The sequence below is a fragment of the Phyllostomus discolor genome, chromosome 13 (assembly GCF_004126475.2).
Source record: "Phyllostomus discolor isolate MPI-MPIP mPhyDis1 chromosome 13, mPhyDis1.pri.v3, whole genome shotgun sequence".
Classification (NCBI taxonomy): Eukaryota; Metazoa; Chordata; class Mammalia; order Chiroptera; family Phyllostomidae; genus Phyllostomus; species Phyllostomus discolor.
In genome coordinates this window covers 25,693,399-25,714,908 of record NC_040915.2, presented here as the reverse complement: position 1 = coordinate 25,714,908, position 21,510 = coordinate 25,693,399, and the positions used below count along the sequence as shown (strand labels likewise).

General features: G+C 43.1%; 1 protein-coding gene across 1 annotated transcript; it reads left to right on the top strand.

The window, feature by feature from the left end:
- Positions 1–746: 746 nt before the first annotated feature.
- Positions 747–20,887, top strand: LOC114510290 (hepatitis A virus cellular receptor 1 homolog). The gene is made up of 9 exons (XM_036014665.1): positions 747–800; positions 2,029–2,367; positions 4,251–4,340; positions 7,969–8,058; positions 11,149–11,247; positions 14,264–14,319; positions 17,069–17,180; positions 18,016–18,052; positions 20,295–20,887. Exons 1-9 carry the CDS (start codon positions 755–757, stop codon positions 20,380–20,382), a joined length of 957 nt encoding a protein of 318 aa, XP_035870558.1. The 5' UTR covers positions 747–754; the 3' UTR covers positions 20,383–20,887.
- Positions 20,888–21,510: the final 623 nt, after the last annotated feature.

Genomic DNA, 21,510 nt, shown 5'->3' with positions numbered 1-21,510 from the left:
CTTGTGTGTAAGTTTTTCTTACTAAGCCGTTAGTTGCCAGACTGGTGTGGCCTAATTCTTTTGTCAGTCTCTCCCTGCCCTCCATGTATGAAGGTAGATTTTCAGTCTTGGGCCTTTTCCCTGGGTCTGTGTGTATGAACACCAAGTCCGGTCCAGATTCTGACATCATTCATTAACACGCATGAGTGCTTGCCTCTTGTAGCATGAATGGTGAGACACAGTGATTCACAGTCTTGCTTAATTCTTGTTAATATGTAACATGGCAATATAACTGAGGCTGGGGACTAACCATTGGGGCCACAGGGCAGAAAGTACCCTCAACACCCAAAGGGCCAGTTGAGCATCATCTCGGAGGCCAAGGGTAAGTGCACCACCACCATTGGAAGACTGGTCTTTGCTCTCGTGTTCTGTACGGAGCCTGCCCTTGGCTTCCTTCCTGTTTGCTCCCTAATCTCTGGTGGGAGCATCAGGAATAGGTTTGGACTTTATGTGTGGGGAAGGACTGGGAAATAAGGAACTGCTTCTGAGGACAGTTTTGCCTGTCGGAGGTGCAGAGCCCTTAACCACCCTGAGTTAACAGAGACCTGAAGCCATTGTATATGGTCACCAATCCCCAGTAGGGGAGGCTCCTGCGATTCACCCAGTCAGGGTGAAAGCAAAAGTTGTAATCTGAGCATTAAGACTTGTCCCCATACCATCTGGTGGGGGGCACACCAAACAGCCCATTTTCTTTCTCCTTTAGGCTGATACCATCATGCATTCCTGGGTGGCCTTCACAGGCCTCCTACTACTTTGGACAGGTAAGTGAGTGGGGGGACTGGGGTTTGGGAGCCCTGAGCGTGTGGGTATGGTGGAGGAAGATGGACGTTCTTGGGCTCTGTTGGAAGGTAATGGGTCAACTAGTGAGCAGAGAACCAGGCTGCAATCTTCCTCCAAAGAAATTGTTGAAATGCTCTGAAGTACAAAATCCATGGCTAAGTATAACTGCCATTTGTGTTTGAACAAAAAAGGCGGTGGGTAGATAGTTGGGTATGCATATGTGTGTATGGGAGAAATAGTATCAGTGTTATTATGGGGTGGGAGGGAATGGAGAGGAGAAATGGGGATAGGATGGGAAAGCTACCCCAGTCTTTCATTGCACACTTTGTGCAGTTTGATTTTTATGAAGACGACATGGGGTTTTAGTACCACTCGCACAGGAGAGAGTGTTTGGTCCTCGTTGGCATAATCCAGCACTTGATTGAACGTTCTCCAATTCTCTGGCTTCCCCAGGGGAGGTGGGCTGTGCTCTAGAGCTGGCTGCCATCCACTCAGGAGAGCAGGGACCTACCTGGGGTTTTTAGAACAGCCCTAAAGCACCTGATAAGCCTTCACTCCTCCTGGAAGTATTAGAAACCCATTTTCTAAAAATTGATTTCTGAAGAGTTTATTAGATTTCTGCTCTTAAGCCAACAATACTTTAAACAGAACATTAGCCCTGCTTATTTTTATGAGAGAGGGGTAGTGAGGTGACTTCATTTGCGATAGACATTTTAAAAATTGCAATAAAAGCTAAAACTTCAATGGCAATCGAATTTTCAGAGGTATTCAACTGAGACAGTGACTGGCTCTTGGGGACGGGAAGAGTGACATGCTTGTGTTTCCTATTTAATAAGCAGATCCTGTCAAACCCAGAATGAAACTCATGCTCTTGTGTTGCTCGAGTGTCATTAGGTTTGAACATTTTAGAAAGAAATTTGAAAACAAGATGTAAAATGTTTCTGCTCTTTTTTCTGATGATTTCTCTTTTAGAAATTTATCCTATTAGGGAAGACTCCTAAGTACAGAAAAGTGTTTATGTGTTATTTACAATAAAAAACCAAAATGCTGATAAAGATGTAAACAGAAAAATGCTTATAATAAAGTTTTCCATTCAAGATGTAAAGTCACGTGATTACCAATGAAATAAACTACCTAAAGAGAGAAAAGTGGAAATGAGTGTCAAGTTAGAATATCGAGGCCGCGTGTTCTGTGTTCTCTTTATTGCAGACGCTGTGGTTTCTCAGGCACGAGTGGGTGGAGTGGCGGGTGAGCCGGTCACGCTGCCCTGCACCTACTCCACAGCTGGTGGGACCACCTCCATGTGCTGGGGCCGGGGGGCGTGTCCTCTTACTCGGTGCCTGAATCAGCTCATCTGGACGGATGGCCACCGCATCACCTTTCAGAAGAGCAGGCGTTACAACCTGAAGGGAATGATTTCGCAAGGCAACGTGTCCTTAACCATCGAGGACGCAGCCCAGTCTGACAGTGGCACGTACTGTTGCCGGGTTGAGCACTTGGGGTGGTTTAATGATTTGAAAGTCAACATATTATTGGATGTAAAGCTAGGTGAGCTCATCTGCCTCTTCCTTTGATCACCTCAGTTTGTAGTATGACCTATAGTAACATTATAAAACTACTGCTGAGAATTTCAAAGGGATAATTGAAATAATATTGTGTAAGACATTGTGAAGTAGATAGATACATCCCCAGCTTTAACATTTATCAGCTCAATCTTGTTGCATATACACTGTGTAAGCCTATGTAATCCCACCCCCACACTCTGCCCCATCTTGGATTTTTTAAGTAAATGTCACCTGCTATCACAACATTTTAAACATTAAAATGACCTTCTTGTAATATGAAAACATCTGCATTCCCAATACACTTACCAGTTGCTTTCAAGATTTTCATGAAATCCAGGAATCTCAGAAGTTTACATCTCATGATACGCACATGCTAATAACCTTAACGTTCCCTGAGACAGGTGAGTTCTGGAGGATTTCATGGTTTCTGGTGTTCTCTCTCAAAGAATCTCCTTCAACTAGGGTATTTTTTTCAACTTTTATATCTATTTTTATCGTAGTTTTTCCTTAACTAAGTTTTTATATTAGCAGTAGAATGCAATACCTATGATCTCAATAAGCTATGTCTCTATTTACTTTTTTAATTAAAAGAAACTTTTTTGGACATCTCTTAATTTTTGGCTTTTACTTGTTTCTCTACTGAAGGCAGGTAAGATAAGGCCAATTCAGACAAAGAAAGCATCTGACTCTGGGAAAACAATACCTGGGAGGCAATACAAGAATGCCCCAAAGTTGAGATTTTAGGAGACTTCTTGCAGGATAAAATGGTATTTGGTGAGAAAAAGGGGACACATTTTGTTTTCAAATTTTCAAATGTATTTAGTTACAGAGAGGAAGTGGGAAAGAAAGAGAAACATCGATTTGTTTTCGCACTTACTTATGTGTTCATTGGTTCAGTCCTGTATGTGCCCTGACCCAGGGACGATAGAACGCCCAACATTTGTTTACGGGAACCACGCTCTACCCAGCTGAGCACTGACACCAGGGCAACAGTACACGCTCTTGTGTCAGGCCTTTATCCGTCTGCTCTCGCGCCAGGCATTGTGCTTACGTCTAATTCTGGTGTCGGCTCTTTCTGGGTGAGTGGTTTGGGACCCTAGGCCTTCTGACTCTAGGAAGAGTCGAAGTTATTTCCTGTGGTCTAGTCCACCTCTAGGCAAATATAAAAATTGTCTGTGTGATCTAGAATATCTATGTTAATAGGTGATACTCCTCATTTAGGGTGCATATCCTTTGGGAGGGGACCCTCAGATCTGGCTGGACTAAATACTATGTATTTGGTGAACATTCTGGGCCTGGGCACTGCAATTTTATTTTTTTTTAATTTCCTTTATTTTAGAGAGAGGGGAAGGAACGATGAGAGGGAGAGAAACCTCAGTTGGTTGCCTCTTGCGCACCCCCAACTGGGGACCTGGCCTGCAATCCAGGCGTGTGACCTCACTGGGAATCGAACTCAAACGGCCAACCTTTCAGTTCACAGGCTGGCGCTAAACCCACTGAGCCACACCAGCCAGGATGGGGAGCTACACTTTAAGTCTTAGTCATTCACCCCTGAAAGGGCAAAGGCAGGTCTAGGCCCTAAACGTTTTCCCCACCTCACATACATTTATGAAGATACATAAATCAGGCAGACACGGCTGGTCTTTTCAAAGTGCTTCATTGCAAAGCCAAGATACCCTATTTGCCTCTGAACCTGTGGAAATACGTACCTTTCAATACAGCTGTTTCCCTTTTTCGTGAGCGTGTCTCTAAGGCCTCCCCTGTCAGATTCTAGTTGGCCAATAGCAAGGACTCTGAGTTCAGAAGAGACTAGCTCCCAGTTTTATCTGCGGCTTGATTAATCCTTGCTTTCGCGTTGGTTTCTAGCTCCACCTAAGGCCACGAGTGCTCCGACATCACCTAGGGTCTCCACCTCTGCTCCCACAACTGCAGCACCCACAGTGAACCTCATGACAGGTAACCTGATGTGTTTCTGAGCCAAAGGCCTTCTAATGAGAGGATGTAGACCACCCAGGCCATGTGTTAGAGGGACGATCTCAGATAAGATCTGCGCTGGATTAAATACATGGCCTCACAGTATTTGTGATGCACATTCTTTAATGCATGAAACTTTTGTACCTATAAATATTTTTAGAGTGAAGGGACCCATGGGTTTTTTTTTTAAATCATATTCTCATAGGTGTTCATTATCAGCCAAGTTACCCCAGACCATGGATCTTGGACATCTAATGAGGGTGTCATGGATTCAGCCCCGATGAACACAGGTGTTTGAGGAAATTCTAGGGATGCCACAGAAGGAGGGTCAGGTTATTTGCTGGTTTCAGTTCTCACCAGCAGCTCTCTGAGTGGAGAGCCTTTGGTCTACTCTGAAGTCAGACCCTCCACTCAAGGACAAGCTCTCAGTGAAGAGGATATTTGCCCTGTTCCCTATGTTAGGAACCATGCTAAGTCCTGTACGAGTATTATGTCAGAAATTCTTGTGAGAACCCTGGACATTTGTAGTGTGATTCAACCCTATTTTATGGGTGAGTGTACTGACAAGTAGCTACATCACCAACAGTAAAAATCATCAGTTCAGTCTTGTTGCATATACATTGAAGCAACCTTCTTATATCATGGAAACTCCCAGTAACTGTTCCCCAGTTGCTGTTAAGATTTTCATGAAATCCAGTGTCCCAGGTTCGATTCCCAGCCAGGGTACATTCCTGGGTTGCAGGCCATAACCCCCAGCAACCACACATTGATGTGTGTGTGTGTGTGTGTGCCTGTCTCTCTCTCTCTCTCCCTCCCCTCCCTAAAAAATAAATAAATAAAATCTTTAAAAAAAAAAATTCCTTTCTTAAAAAAAAAAAAAAAAGATTTTCATGAAATCCAAAAATCTGGGAAGTCTGCGTATCTTCCATGGTGATATGGACATACTAATAGTCTTATCATTTGATAAAAAACTTATGTTCTTACAGATATTCTGGTTTCTGCTCATCTTAGTCTTAGTGAATATCCACCCACTAAGGTCTTTGGTTGACCATAGGACCCACTACCTGTGTCCTTAATAACTTATGTCTCCATTTCTATCTTAATTAAGAGAGACTTTATTTTGTGATCTCCCAGCTTTTCGAATTGGCTTGTCTCTCTTATGAAGGCAAACATGATGCACTCCATTTAGATGAAGAAGACAGCTGACTCTGGGATGCTCTTCTGGAAGCTAATGAGATCATAGTGGGCCATAGAGAGATGTGAGGATTAGCACGTGAAGAAGAAATTATAATTACAGCTTCTTTGGAGATGTGAAATTATTTTTATTTGGCTGAATTTTTTTAAAATGTTATAGAAAAGAATCAGTAGGAGATTTGTATAGTGACTCCCATTTATTTAGTAAGCAGGTAATTACAAGGCCAGCGGTCTCTTTAGAGGGTAGTGGGTAGTGCGTCCATAACTGAGCCAAAGTCATTCTCTGCCTTCAATAACCAATTCTTGCTTATGTTTGTTTGTTTGTTTGTTTTACGGGCTTAGTCCATTCTTTAACCTGCTGTTAGAGCTCTTTCTCATCAGTATCTTCTTTATTGTGGTTACTCTCTGGGTAAACTATTTACCTCTGAAGAAAACAAGTTCCCTAGACAACCTGATTAGGTTTTCTCTTCTTCATTGTTTCCTACGCTCCTTTGATCAGAAATGTTGCATGCTTGCTTTTCCTCTCTAGATTAGATTTTTAAAATGTAGGGACGGAATTGGAATGCACTCCTCTTAAAAGCCTCTGACTATACCTTAGATCAAAGTCAGCAAACTATAGCCCCAGGGACAGATAAGATTGGAAAACTGGCTCCTCACCTGTTCTATAAATAAATTTTATTGGAAAAGACACACGCAATCATTATACTATCTCGTCTGTGGATGCATTCACCCTGAGACTGGAGCAACTGCCACTGAGCCCAGAGAGCTCCGTAGCCTAAATAATTTACTTTCAGGCCTTTTGCAGAAAGATTGCTAACCTCTGCTTTAGACTAATGCTTTGCATGTAATGAATACTCAAAATATCTGTTCAAAGGCTTTTTCCCCACTAAGGCAAATATTGTCTCTATTCTACATTGAATAGAATGTCTTCACAAAGAAGAGCTTCTCAACCAATTGTCTCCTATCCAAGGGTGTTTTTTTTTTCCTTAAATTGTTGAGTTGAGCCATAAAAAACTTATTAGGGGAAAAAATGTACACATTGTTTAATCAGACCTTCATTGATATGCTTTTGTGCCAGGTACTATATTAGGGCTTAAGTGTAACTTCAGCTCTCTCTTTGGGCAGTTCTGGGACCTTGTGTATGTGGTTTGAAATCCTACACCACCTCTGCCTGCAGAGTCAAAGTCATTACCTGTGGTCTAGTCCACCTTCTACCCAAATGTATGTTGTATGGATTCTCCCTACAATCTAGCATATTCGAGTGGGTGTGAGTTCATCCTCATTCAAGGTGCTGGTTTTTGGGGAGGGTAACCTCAGAACTGATTGAGCTGAATACTATTTATTTTGTAAACATTTGGGACCTGAGAACTACTGTTTGAGTCTTCGTCATTCACCACTGAGAAGACAAAGACAGGTGCAGGTTCTAGGCATTTTCCCTCCTTCACAGATGTTTATAAAGAGACATAAATCTGACAGGCGTGGCTATTCTTCCTTTTTTTATAATTAATTAATTAATTAAAATGTTGAGGTGACATTGATTAATAAAATTATATAGATTTCAGGTACTCAATCTGTGATATATCATCTGTATATTGTATTATGTGTTCACCACCCCAAGTATGGATACTCTTTGCAAAGTGCTTCAGTGCAAATCCAGGGTAACCTTTCCACCACTGTACCTTCTGGAATCTATGCCTTTCAATGCAGGTATTCCTTTTTTAAAAGATTTTTTTTATTTTAATTGTTGTTCAAGCACAGTTTTCTGCATTTTACCTCCATCCCAGCCCGCCCCCCCAGCCTTTCCCACCTCTCTCCTGTTTCCATTCCCCCTACTTGTTATTGTCCATGTGTCCTTTATACTTGTTCCTGCAAACCCTTCCCTTTTCCCCCTGAAATTCCCTCCCCTCTTCCCTCTGGTTACTGTTAGCTCATTCTCAATTTCAGTGTCTTTAGTTATATTTTGCTTGTTTGTTTGTTTTGTTGATTAGATTCCTGTTAAAGGTGAGATAATATTGTATTTGTCTTTCACTGCCTGGCTTGTTTCGCTTAGCATTATGCTTTCCAGTTCCATCCATGCTGTTGCAAAGGGTAGGAGCTCCTTCTTTCTTTCTGCTGCATAGAATTCCGTTGTATTCCAATGTTCATAGCAGCACAATTTGCAATAGCCAAGTGTTGGAAGCAACATAGGTGCCTATCAGTAAATGAATGGATCAAAAAACTGTGGTACATTTACAGGTGTTCCTTTTTACCAGACTTTTTCCAGCCTTCCCATTTCATATTAGAATTGATTAATGACAAGAATGCTGAGTTGAGAGGAGACTAGGGTTGGTCTCTCATTGGTTGAGTTGAAGTATAGGCCCAGCCCAAAGTTCTCATTTCCTGCTGCTTTTAATCCTTGCTTTATGTTGGTTTCTAGCTCCACCTGTGGTCACCAGTGTTCCAGCCTCACCTAGGGTCTCTGTCTCTGCTCCAACAACACCATCATCCTCACTGAACCTCAAGACAGGTAAACTGATGTGTTTCTGAGGCCAGAGGCTTTCTAATGAGACGGTGCAGTAGACCATCCCAGGGATTGTGTTAATGCAGAAGTAGTCTAGTGTAAGGCTTCTGCTCCAGTTCCAAACATGGCTTTCCAGGGTCTGTGAACACCTGTGTGTATTATATGCACCTTTCATACTTATAAGTATTTTCAGGATCAAGGGACCCGTGTTTTTTTTTTAATAGGATTCTCAAAGGAATTCATTGTTAGCCAACAAACTACAGACAACTAATCTTTTACATCTAATGAGGATAATGTGGATTTGACTTAATTGAGCGAAGGTTTATAAGGATAATATAGGGGATGTCAGAGAACAAGGGTCAGGTTAAGGAGATTCTGCCCTCACATGTAGCTCTGAGTGAAGCTTAAGTTGGCTTTGAAGACAGGCACTCAACTCAAGGATAATATTTTGGTGAAGTTAACATTTACTCACCTCCTATGTCACAACAATCATGCTGAATTTTCCACAGTTATCATATCTCTTGATTCTTAGGAGAACCCTGTGTAATGGTGGTGCAGTTCAAACCTGTTTTATATTTGTGGGAACCTAGGCAAAGTGTCTATATTGTTGAAAGGCATATGGATAGAAAGTGGTTGAGCCAGGCTCCGATCTCCATTAATTTGAATTTGGGGCCATAGTTATAACTACTGGATCATGCCTTCCACCATGAGCACTGCCTGAAGTTACATTAGGATGAATTTGTCCTGATCTGACATCCACACTGACATCCTGGCTTTTACATCATTTAGTGCCTTGCACAGTTTGGCTCCTAGTATTCTTTACTTTAATATGTAGCATAAAGGTGAGGGGAATGCTGTTTACACTAATGACAAAGTAAATGTCGGGTTTAAGGTCCCGGGACTTAGAATGAGAATATATGATTCCTTTTTCAATTCAGGCTACATGCTTCACACTTCAAATTTCTGATAGTCAAGAGTTCATATGAAAAACAAACGGAGAATAATTTCACATGTGGGTGGGGAAATAAGTGGCTTCCTGAGGACCAGTTTAGGTTCAAACCTTCTATTGTAGGATTAAAAAGATAACTTTTTAGCCCTGGCTGGTGTGGCTCAGTGGGTTGAGTGCTGGCCTGCAAACCAATAGATCACTGGTTCAATTTCCAGTCAGGGCACATGACTGGTTTGCAGACCAGGTCCTCAGTTGGGGGCATATGAGAGGCAATTGATTGATATATCTCTCTCACATCAATGTTTCTCTCCCTCTCTTTTTCCCTCCCTTCCCACCTCTCTAAAAATAAATAAATAAAATCTTTTTTAAGAACCATAATTTTAGTAACGGGTCTCAAAGCCTTCATAACTCTTTGACAACTTAAAGTGGTCTGGATTCTGAGGAGTAACAGAGATGTCACAACCTCTATTGAGAAATTTCTAATGGGACAATTGATTTTCCTTGATTCCCACCGAACCAGTGTATGTTTACTAGGAAGGACCTGGAGCATTGGGCTATGAGCTAAGTATGGAGGAGAGGGCTTCAGGGTAAAACTGGGATTTAGAGCCATAAAAATTTGTAAGAAAAACAGCTTTGTCCCAAGTAGCTGAATATACCAAAGAATCTGTTGACTTTCTCAATATTGATTTGGCTTCTTTGTACTTAGTTTGACTTAATGTGTACCTACAAAAGTGTGAGGATTAGTGGACAAGGTTTAGTGAACATACATTAGTTTTTTACTTCATTTAAAGCAGACAGAAGAAAAAAAATATGCGTGACCTCCTGGGGAATAGTACTTGTATCGTTAACTGAATTGAGCCTCATCCTTATCCTGATAGTTTCCTAAGGAGTTGGAGTTCAGAGGTGAGCTTTACGGTACAGGAAGGAGGCAAACACTGGAGCTAATTCAATGCAGAGACATTTTCCTTTATACCCACCCCCTGCCTGTCCTCAGTGCCTGTACACATGCTGGTCTCCTGAGATACTCAGGGGATGGTGGGGTGCAAGGTTAGAGGAGCAGGTGAGAAAGAAAGAGGCCCACAAAGAACTAAACTGGGGAATGAAGTTAAGGTCCAGCGGTCTTGTGCACGGACCTAAGGTGGATAGACTCTGATCATCTGACTTTCTTGTGCTGTCCTGTTCTTTGTCCTGAAGAGAGCCACATCCTGATGTCGGGTTCAGTATTGGGGGAAAACATGAAATGGGTTCAGAGCATAAGGAAGGGTGATGTTGAAACGTGAAGATGATGGTGGCAAAGGGGAAACAGAGAGACCAGTGAGAGGCAGTAGGAAAGCCCAAGGGTGAGAGTCCTTGCCTGGCCAGCACCGCTCATTTGCTCTGGAATCTGTGGTGCTCTCAAGGGCAGGAACACAAGGGCCTGATAAAGAGGCAAGTGATGCGTAGCTGAGTGTTGGAGAATCTAGGGAAGCATTTTGGTGCGAGATGGAAGATGAGTCAGAGAACAGGAAATTAGTCTTACAAAAGTAGTGACTGGAATGCCATTGAAGAAGAAACTGGGACCAGGGTCCTTATTTGGGGTCAACTTTGCTTTGAGGGTTGTCAATGATTACCAGGTTGAGACTTTGGGCAGTGCAGTCAGCTTGAGGAGACTTCCAGAAATTAGGTGCTGTGAGTGTGTGTCCTGAGCTGGCCCTTATGTGCATCTCCCTGGAAAGAGGTGTGGTTGGATAAGTGGGAACCTCAGTAAGGTCAGAAAACCCAGATTGGGCTTTGTGTGAAGAGGGGAGGACAGATCAGTGCAAACTGCCAGGCCCTGTTCCATGCAGGTGGCATGTCGTTTGTGTGAATAAAGCTGAACTGGGTCTCCTGCACAAGATGCGCGGTTGTGGGCGTTATGCACTCGGGGGATCCTGGAAGTGTGGAGAGTGTGAAAAGTTTCTGTCTATGGCCAACAATCTAGAACTACTAGAATAAACAATTTATTACTACTAATAAAAAACGGGGATGGCAGTACAATGCCTCAAAGTTATCTTTGAATAAGTTTTTAGGAAGGAGTCAAAGGTACTTCCTGAATTTTGTTTTGTTAGGGGTGGTTGGGAATTTTTCTTCACAAATAGAACAGAGCCCTTTCGTCCTTTCTATTTCAGAAACCACGTCATCTTCGCCAATGCAGACAACAGGCACCCAGCCTATCACAACACAGGAAACGAATAGGACCAGCCCACCATCGGACCCTTGCCCAACAGGTGACCTCATTTTCTTTCCTGAAGACCGAGAGCATTCAAATTTGATGATCACTGGTGTGTTGTGAAGAGCACATGCTCTGACATAATTGCCAACACTGGCCCCCCCAATCAGCCGTGGGACTTGAACAAATGTCTCACTCTTTCTGAACCTGCTTTCTTTATTTGCATAATGAACAGAACATCACTACTATGCAGAACCCTTGTGAGGGTTAAATGAGAAGAACAGCTTGGGACATAGTTACAGTAGCCACTGTGATTATTATTTAGATGCCCAGGCACACAACACTGACTAGCATAGGGAACTTGCATGATTTGGGAATGTATACATGCATCTCTCTATTTTTCTAAATCGCATGAACTGGTCTTGAGTACATCCACATGTATTACTGGGTTTACTACCTTGGGCCAGAGTTGTAAAATAGTGAACTCCAGACCAAACTGGTCACCTGTGCTGACCTTTTGCCTGAGCTCCAGAGCCTCAGTACATCTAGGAGGCTGTCCTACTGCCTTGTGAGGCCTGCAGGTGGACCTAGAGAAGTCCTAGAGAGGGTTCGAGGCCACCAGCACTGGCACCAAAGAGAAAGGCCTGCCCCACAAAGAATCTGCTATTGCCTTTCCAAAGGCCTCCCCCAGTCCCCCCTTTCTGGGCTGGTCCCATGGACTCTCCCCTCTTCTGCAGTGGAAGCCTGACCTGTCTTTCCCAGAGTGGAGAAAGGTGATCCTGAAGCTGGTCATCTTTCCCAGCTAACTCTGTGACCCAGAGTGGTGAGCGTGGGGAGTGCCACGTGCTGAAGCCCTTGGGAATGCAGAGCTGGCCGCGTGCCCTGGGCTTGTGCTGTATCCAAACAGGGGCCAGCCTTGCAAACTCCTCCTGTGCATGACTCAGTGCACTCGGGAGCTGCCAATCTGTAGGGCCCCCTATGGCCCACCTCTTGCCAATCATTCCTGGAAGATGGTCGTTGAAAATGGGCCTGCAGTGAGAGTCACAGAGGGACCCATTCCATTGGGATGAGAGGATGGTGACATTTGGTTTTAAATGCGGAACCCTCATATGGGAACTGTTTCCAGACACATAAGCACAGTGGGAGTAGATGAGAACACAAGGGCACAGCAGTAGGGGCGGCTGCACCCACACTCTCAGGGGTGTGAGGGGGAAGAAGGCAGCAGTGGGGAATGATCCTGTAAATACCGTGTCACCCTAACCTGGGGAAGGCGGATCTTCCCACGGTGGAACAGACGTTGGCGCAGCTGTGTCTCAGCTTGGCGGGTGTCTGGGGCTCCAGGGCCAACCCCTCCCTGTGCCCACGTCAGGCTTCCGGGGGCTGCAGCTTCACAGAAGCACAGCGTGTTGGGTCTGGAAGGGATCTGGGTTGTTATAGGGCCCGCCACCCACCTTGGCCAGTTGTCTGTGCCAGGACACTTCATACTTTCTCATTTAATTTTTTCAGTGTAGGCTTTAGTAGTTGCCGTTGTCAGACTGGGGAGGCCCTAGGGCTGTGTTTTGAAGTCAGCTCCCAGTTCCACTGGGGGGACCAGCTGCGTGCCCGAGGGCAAGTGGTTGCACCCCTCACTGGAGGCTTATGCCAACCGAAGGCTAGAGGTTTGGAAAGTCATGGCACCGTGTGCCCGCCCACTGCTCCTTTCTTTATGAGGACATAATACTAGTAACAGCTGATGGTTATCTGATATGACATTAAGTACTTTACATACATCATCTAATTTCACAACTTTATGAGATGAGTGATATTAATGTTGTAGTTGTAGTTCAAGGTTACCCTAGCTAGAAATATAGATTCATATATATAATGTATATGTATATATGTATGTATATGTACAAATTTGTGTGTGTGTGTATATATATATATATATATACACACATGCACAAATATATGTATTCAATGGACTGTGGTCAAGGTCACACTTCTAAGGGACATTTTCAGATTAGAACTCAATCTCCTGTGACTGAAGTCCTGCTATTTTTACTGCATCGTCTAGTTCTGTGTGTGAAGGACTTACTTAAGGTCAAACACAGCCTAGACTGTAGACATTGCCTAATCCTAGATATTGCCTTAGGTTGAAGTAGTCTCAGAATGAGTAAAGTGTAAACATAGAAATTACTACTGAGTTCCTATAGCTTTGTCAGTAGTTAGGGAGTTTCGAAGAACCTAAGTGTGTGTGGTGGTTATGATCGGACTCTTTTGTCATTAATAGAGTAGGAAACTTGCCTAACCATTCCAGGTCTGTTTCTTCGTCTATAAAATGGGATTAAAAAATTGTACAGATGTGAAGTGCTTTGTACATCATCGATTCTCAGTTAAAAGAGAATTCTATATTTGACCTATAATTATCTAGGGAAGCCAGCCATATGTTCTCTATTGCAAACTGGATATTTCAAAGCACTATTATAATGGGAACACTGAAAACTTTAAAGGCATGGGAAGAGATATTTCACGTAACAGAAACAAAGAAAATAAGATGGAGTAGCAATACTTATACCAGACAAAATAGACATTGGCATGTAATGTAGGAGTTACATGCAACCTGCTTTACATGTCTTAGTACATTTCCCTTGTAGTGTGAGTGTACAATCAATGTAAAGTCCATTGTGAATAGCGTAGTCTGACCTTTAGACGTGCACATGGCCTCTGGGCACTCATTGACAGGTTCTTTGCTGGCATAAAAATATTGCCTACCTATGTATGAGTGGCATTCTTAACCTGGTTCCCAGAATGGCCTCTGTGCTCCTCAAATTGTAGGTAAATCTTTGTACGTGATGCATTTTTTCCATAACAAAGAGAAAAAAGGAGTCCATTTCCACAGGGTCCATGACAAGAATGTTAAGAAACATAACCTTACAGGATGAATTTATAAGCACTAGTAACTTGGTATAATTCCTGCAGTGCCTGTTGCATTTGGGCCTAGTATCTGTCATCAGAAAACAATGTGAACATATTTGGTATTTGTAGCAAAAACTCAGTATTTTTTCTTACTAAATAATTGTCTCTTTGTCCAGCAGATGGGAACAGCACTGTGATGCGGCCTGCAGAGGGGGGTTGGCAAGATGGTGGAAACGTAAGCAAATCCCCCGTGTTATTCACCTCCCCTCATATGTGTCTCCGAAAGCACGTTGTAAGGCTTGCCCCCAGGTTGATTCTAGTGAAGAGACAAAGAAGAAAACAATTTGTTTCTTAAATAGGGATGCTTCAATTAATTTGTAAAGTTCATATGTTAGAGATGCCCGATAAGTGATATATTACTCACACAAACACATGCACAACCCTCACAGACTACCGACTTTCTCCTGGCCAAAAATTGGACAAAAAATAATGAACTAACTTCAGGAGAGTGAGTAACACAACCTGCCCAGGAAGACTCCAGGTACCGTCAGGGGAGTAACGAGCTTGGAGTCTCCACGGTGGCATGGAGGCCGCCCCAACCCAAGTTCTGTGTAAGGCGCTGTGTCAACACAGGCTCCCTAGTGTCCTGTCCAACCCCGTCGTCTTCCTGTGCAGAAAATCTGAGGGTGCTGCAGTTTCTCTACACCGGAACCTCCCCATGGGATGGCTTACTAAGGTTTCAATGTCTCCAGCGACTTGGTGATTTGAAAGATTTCCTTGCACTGTCGGGCTGGAGAATAATGCTAGGGTCGGTGCTGTCATGATGCTCACGAGAGTGTCCTCTTTGCAGATCAGTGAGGCCAAGTTACTCACAGGACACTTTTCTTTTGGCTCCCGGGTAGAACGCACTTTCCCTTTGTGTGTTCAAACAACTCTTAGAAGCAGCTGACAAAAGAGTTTGGGAACAATCCCGGGCCAAGTGGTGAGAAATGGCAACCTGGCTGTAGTAAAGGACATTCAAGCTCAGGCAAAGGGGGATTATTTAGTGCAGGGTCAAGTGACTTGATGTTGTCTATCTCGGTGACAATGAGAACACTGCGTAGGAGTTACACTAAAGATCTGAACAACTTCTATGCACGGACACAGATTGATCTGCTGGACGTGGGCTGAATTCATGCAGACTATGCCTCCTAAATATCAGAACTATCACTATGGAAATGATTATTACATTGCTACATGGTCAGAAGTACGTTGAATTAAAAAAAAAAAAACAACCAATATTCTAACTGGTGAGATTGTTCTTGACCTCAGTTGCCCGTAGGACAGGCAGGTTTAGCAAAAAGTAGAAACAGTTTAGAAGCATGTTTGTGAAAGGCTCTGAGCACTGCCAATGGCCCCAACTCTCCCCGACTTTGTGTTCTATCAGAGGCCTGGCGTTTTGCACTGGCTTCATTAACAGAGGCCCGCAAACACCCTGGGGCTCAGTGTTGTGTTTGGAAATTACTTTTCCAAGGCCTTTTGAGCGGTAGTATTCCAACGAAGTGCTAAACAGTATTGAGTATATAACAAAAAGTGGTAACAATGGTTGTTTCTGGATGTTACGATTATGGTTGATTTTAGTTTTCCTCCCTTCGTGCTTAGCTGCACATTGTAAAAAGGACATGCACTTTTTATGTAATGTAATAGTTTTGACATGGAATGCAAAGTCTCCTTTGGCAGCCCCTTGTCCCGTCTACCACTTTAGCCCCCACAGGTCAGGTGATCCCAATGCAGCTTGCCCTCCCAGACAGTGGCCATTTCCCCTTTAAACATGGATGGCTTAGCTGCTCAGTTACCCTCCTCACGTTCCTCTCAGTGCTTTTCAGGAAGTACCTAAATGTACCTTTCCCAAGGAGCATATTTATTAATTTTCATTTAATTTTTATTGATTTTGAAGAGAGAGAAGAAGCAGAGGAGAGAGAGAGAAACATCAATTTGTTATTCCACTAATTTATATGCACTCATTGTGGTTTCTGGTGTTGTGCCCTGACTGGAGATTGAACCCCTAACCTTGGCACAGGCAGATGGTGCTCTAACTAACAGAGCTACCGAGCCAGGGCCAAGGACATTACTTCATCTGTAGTTGACAGACACAGAAACCGAGGTTCAGAGAAGCTGAATAACTTGTTGAGGGTCACACAGCAACTAAAAGAGACAGGATTCTGATTCCAGAGATTGAACTTCCATGCAGCAAGAGGCTTGATGCTTCTCTCTGATCTTCCGCTTCCTTTCTGTTAAAATATCTACCCTGTGGGACCTGTTTAGGGTTGGAGCTAATCTATATGAAGGGGCCTGGCACAATGCCTGGCATATTTTGGGCTTATTCTAGAAGGGTGACCCTTATGAACGGCACCAGGAGACTTAAACAAAACTCTGCACTTCTGCCCAATTGCACAGTGTGTTAAGTTAATTTTATCAGGGCCATGTCTGTGAGCAGCTGCTTTTGAGCCCATTTCCATAGACATCAATAGAACCTTGAATTATAGTTAAAAAAATAAGGACTGTATTAATGACCGAATTCAATGTTTGAGCACGTTCAGATGACATCATATAGAATCACCAAGTCAACTTGCATATGAAAAAATTGTTTTTTCTTTTTTAATATAATAAGAGAATGTAGCTTATTGATTTTTAAAAATAATATGGGTGATTTATATACACCCTTTGGAGTATACAGTTTGAGCTTTAATGAATATGTGCACCTACATGAATGCTACTTCAAGCATGATATGAAAGATTTCCACATCTCCAAGTGCATGTTAACTTTCGATTTGTCTTAGAATTTCCCCCTGGTTACAACCTCAGATCACTTGGTCTTACCCCTCATGATCTAGAAGTAGGCAAGGGCCAGTAAAGGTAAATGTGTCTGAGTACATTATTTTAGGAACTGTTTTCTCCCTATAATTCTAACAAGATGCTTTTTCAATCTGCTGATCTTTCTTTAGCAGGTGAACTTGAAAGAAAAGCCATGGATGAGCACCAATAAGGCTCTCTACATTGGACTTGCCACTACTGCGCTGATATTGCTCAGTGTTCTGGCAGCTGTGATTACCAAAAGTACGTAAGTCATCCCAAGGTTGTGCTGAAGGGAACAGAGCGAGGGTCCTAGAGCCAAAGGGCCTGGTTTCAAACAGCTCCACACACCACGTTATTCTGATTTCACATAACTTCCCCATTTCGTAACCTTGTTCTTTTTTTTTTCTGTTAAAAATATTGGCCTATAAAGAAAAAAATGAAATTTCAATTCTCCACAGAGAAATTAAATACTAAGACGTCAGAGTTGTTGGGTAGAGTTGGGATTTGCAAGGCAACAAACCTTATTATGTAAGATGTGTTTATTCTTCCTCCTGTCCTTCCCTCAAGACCCAATTTATGTCCATGAAGGATGACATTGTGGAGAGTCTTACAACAATCACTTAACTGAGGAGGCTGATGAGACAGTGGAAGGGAAATAGATTTCGGTAGCTATCCACCAGCTGTGTGTGTGTGTGTGTGTGTGTGTGTGAGTGGCCTCTGTGAAGAACCACACATTCCATTTTTTACAAGTGAAGTATAATTATTCTAATTGCATTAAGTAAGTCCAGGCATGTGTGTGAATACTCTAAACCATTAATGAACCTGAGATAGTTTGCACAAAGGGGCTCATTTAGGTCCTAGGTATTTGGAAGGAGTTACCTGAAGTTACCAGGGAGGACTCTAATCTGTTTTTTTGTTTCGATTTCTTCCTTTCAAAAAACATTCTTCTAAATTTAATTTTTTTTTCGGCCTCTGGCTTTGGACAGATTTTGTCTAGTTAAAGTAATAGCAGAAATAATATACATGTTTGGGAAAAGATGTCATGAAGCTCTTGGCTGACATGTTTAATTTTGTCTTTAACTGCTCCCCAATTTAGGACATTTATGTGTGAAAAGAAAGGTGTTGCAGATAAGGTAAGTTCGAAAGGTTTGTGTTCTGCCTTTGGACGGCTCCTACCCTAATGAAAATAAAGAAAAATTTCTGTCTGTCCCTCTCCTCCTTCCCCTGAACTCTCCATTCTGCACCCCAGATCCTGAAAACTCGAGTGTAGTGAGGGCCTGCATTGCTGTCCGCAGTGTCCAGTGATAGTTTGAGCTTGCCGTATTCCCCTGGCATTGTGGCAGGAACCACTCCAGACACAGCGCCCCATCCTCACCTCTCGGAGTAATGGAACTAAGTCACAAGTTGTGTCTGATGAAATTACACTGGAATGAGTTGTTTGGTTTGTCCGTGATTTCATTCAGTGCTTTGTTTACTGAAAGCCTATTATAGTCCGAAGAGATGAACAAAACAGACAAAACACAAAAGCAAATGAACAGGGTCCTGTTAGTGCTTCCAGGCAAATACCATGGGGAACGTAGACCAGGGTAGGGGGCTGTGTGAGCGAGCCCCCGATGGACCAGGTGGCCGCTTGCAGAGACCTGGAGGGAGACAGCGCCAGGCTCAAGCAGGGCACAAGCTCTGAGGTGGGAGGGTGGGGGCCTCCCGGGCTCTGCAGACCCCCACCCCGCTGTTCCATCCAAAGCCTGCTCTGCTCCTTCACATTGGTTGTCTGGCCTCATAGACATTTGATTTACAATTTGTGTAAATGTATCCTACTGCCCACTTAAAGCTTAAATCCCCTGTACTCTCATTCACGCCCTGGGTTCATCTGAGCAAACAGCTATACTGGTGTGAAACCACTACTTGCTACCAGTTCCAGGTAGTCTGCTTCATTCAGTGGGTTTGGGCTTTAAGCAACGTCTTTCTCAGACTCAGAAGCCATCCTGTCAGGCTGCCATTCCTTACTGGTGGGTGTCAACCTTTCCTATGTCTTCGTCACATGAGCCAACCCACCGAGTCTGCCTTGGGCGTCACCCACCTCCCTGCAAGTGCTCCGTGGGTGTGGGCTTCAGTTGTTGCCGTCATTCCTGCCTGTCACCGCACCTGTGACACAGGCACTGCTGTTCTCGCTCCTCACGTCAGAGAACGGGCTTCGATATATTGAGTGACGTCCAAGTTCACAACGTACAGTAAATAAAAGACTCAATATTAGGTCTTTCAGAGTTCAAAACCCATGCTAACAGAAGCTTTGACCTCCTGCTTCCATCCATAGAAGGGAAAAACACTTCTTACAGGCAGAAGCATGGACCATAGCGTCCCTTTAGTTGGTGTCTGCCCTTTCAATGTCAATGTTTTCTTTACGTTCATGTCTTATCACTTAATTATAAACAAAAAACATGTTGTAGACAATTCTTTAAAATATACAAAAGGACAAAAAAGAAACAATAACAACAAGAACCCCCAAAGAGGTATTTCCTCGGGTTGTGCTTCTTGGCAGCTGCATGACTCATTTCCTGCCATCGACACCTAAAGGGTCTCGCACTTGTGTGCCTGGTTCAGTTACAGATCTGAGTTGCGTGATGACTCAGTACATGTCATATCATTTCTGGAGAGGCTCAGGGGTTAAACATCGTCACTATGTACAAATTATAAAACGGCAGCTATATGAAAATGCTACACATAAAGGTTTTGTGCGCTTGACATGTGAGTGTAGCTATCCTAAAAGTCATCCAACTCTTGGTTTTCAAAGGCTGACTATAAAGACACAGGAAGATCTTTGGCACCGTCATCCAGCACACACTTGTGTAAAACAACACTTCTAAATACTAGATCCGATACACTCTGAATTCTGTATTCCCTGTTTTATCTTAAATACAGAATGCAGACCACACCATTGGCTTAATAACCCTTTCTGAAAGGTCACAATCCACGCTGGAAAAACAGCAGCCAAACAATTCCTCAGCCAACTTGGAGAACATGCATCTTGATCTAGTGCTTCAATTTGATATCATGTATCTGTCTAGATTTTCAGTTTTCGGACTCTGTTCCCTGAGCCCCTTGAAGGAGACTAGTCTGACCTATTTAATACTGCTTAGGTTTTCTACCTGCTTATTAAACAGACTTCCCTGCAACTGAACACTAACAGCTCTGGAGGGTTCTACTCAGTCCACAGGTTATGGGAGTAGGGCTCTGGGAGGTGCAAATGCTCAGTCTTCCCTGATCGTGAATGGACATGCTGCGTATACTTTAGAAGGGACCTGCTTTTCTCTTACCACACGATTCTTTTTGTAGCAAGCCTTCACCTATAGAGCTTCTGACCGGAACTCCGCCAAGTACCGGAACTCCACCAAATGACATGGCAGTGCACTACCGAGCAGGAGAGAGCATCCACTTTGAGAACAATGTTTACAGTGGGAAATAAGACCCAGAGACCGTCCAAGGCTTTACGCCCTTGACCGCAGAAGGCAACAACCAGATCTCACCATGTCAGAGTCCTTTAAAGCACCCCGATGACTTTCCTGTCAATCTCCCACCGTATTCCAACCTGTCAGTGATGTTGGTTCGAGTGTTTCTAGCTCATCTGTGTGTAGTCGACCTTAGTGGTGATCGGTCCTAATATTCTATGTGAAACTGGCTCAGTCTTTCTGGTCATAGCCGAGCTCTCTCCCAGGTATGAAATGAACACTTTAGACTTTATGAATCCTGTGTCCTGCAAGAATTCTCACTGGAGAGACAGGGAGAGAACTGCCTCCTTGGTACTTAGGACTTGGTACTTAAATGACACACTTGGAAGCACCCATGATTATCTCTTGTTTTTTATCTTGTTAACTCCACATGTCGCATTTCTTAAGTCATCCAAGGGCTACAAATCATGGAAGTTCATAGGTTTTTATTTCCTTCATTATGAAATAAAGTCGGTGTGATTTTGCCATTCGATTTTTTTTTCCTCTGAAAATAGACAGTTTTAAGTGCTTTTTGCATTGGACCAGCATGGGGTTTCTAGTAGTTAGAAGTGAGGGTGGTGAGTGGACCAAGCAGATCAGGGGAAGAAGATCAGTTGCCACCTGATTTAACACACACACCCTATTCCTGCTACACCTGGGCCATAGCTCCCGGCACTTATGTAGGCCACTGTCAGGGAATCTGAACTAATTTTTAGGGTGATGCAGGGTAGAGATTTAAAAACTAAAAGGCAGAAAGTAGGGATCGACTAGAGAAGAAGGCTTGCAGCCTTAGAATAGTGTAATAGCATTGTTTGAGAGTATTACTAGTTCCAACTGGGGTTCTAAATCATCCCCAACTACTTTAATTAGTAAAATTATTGTGGTTTTAATTTGCATCTCTCTGATGGCTAGTGATGCTGAGCATCGTTTCATAAAATTATTATAGAAGAATGAGGTTTTATTTTCTATCAAATCAATTTCAATGTTCTTTCTTTTTCACAACTGAATTAATTTCTGAGTTTGCCAAGATAGTTAAATAAGAAGTAAAAAATAAGGATTTTTTTTTGCCACCAGAAACATTTCTACATTAAGAGTTCACATGGCTG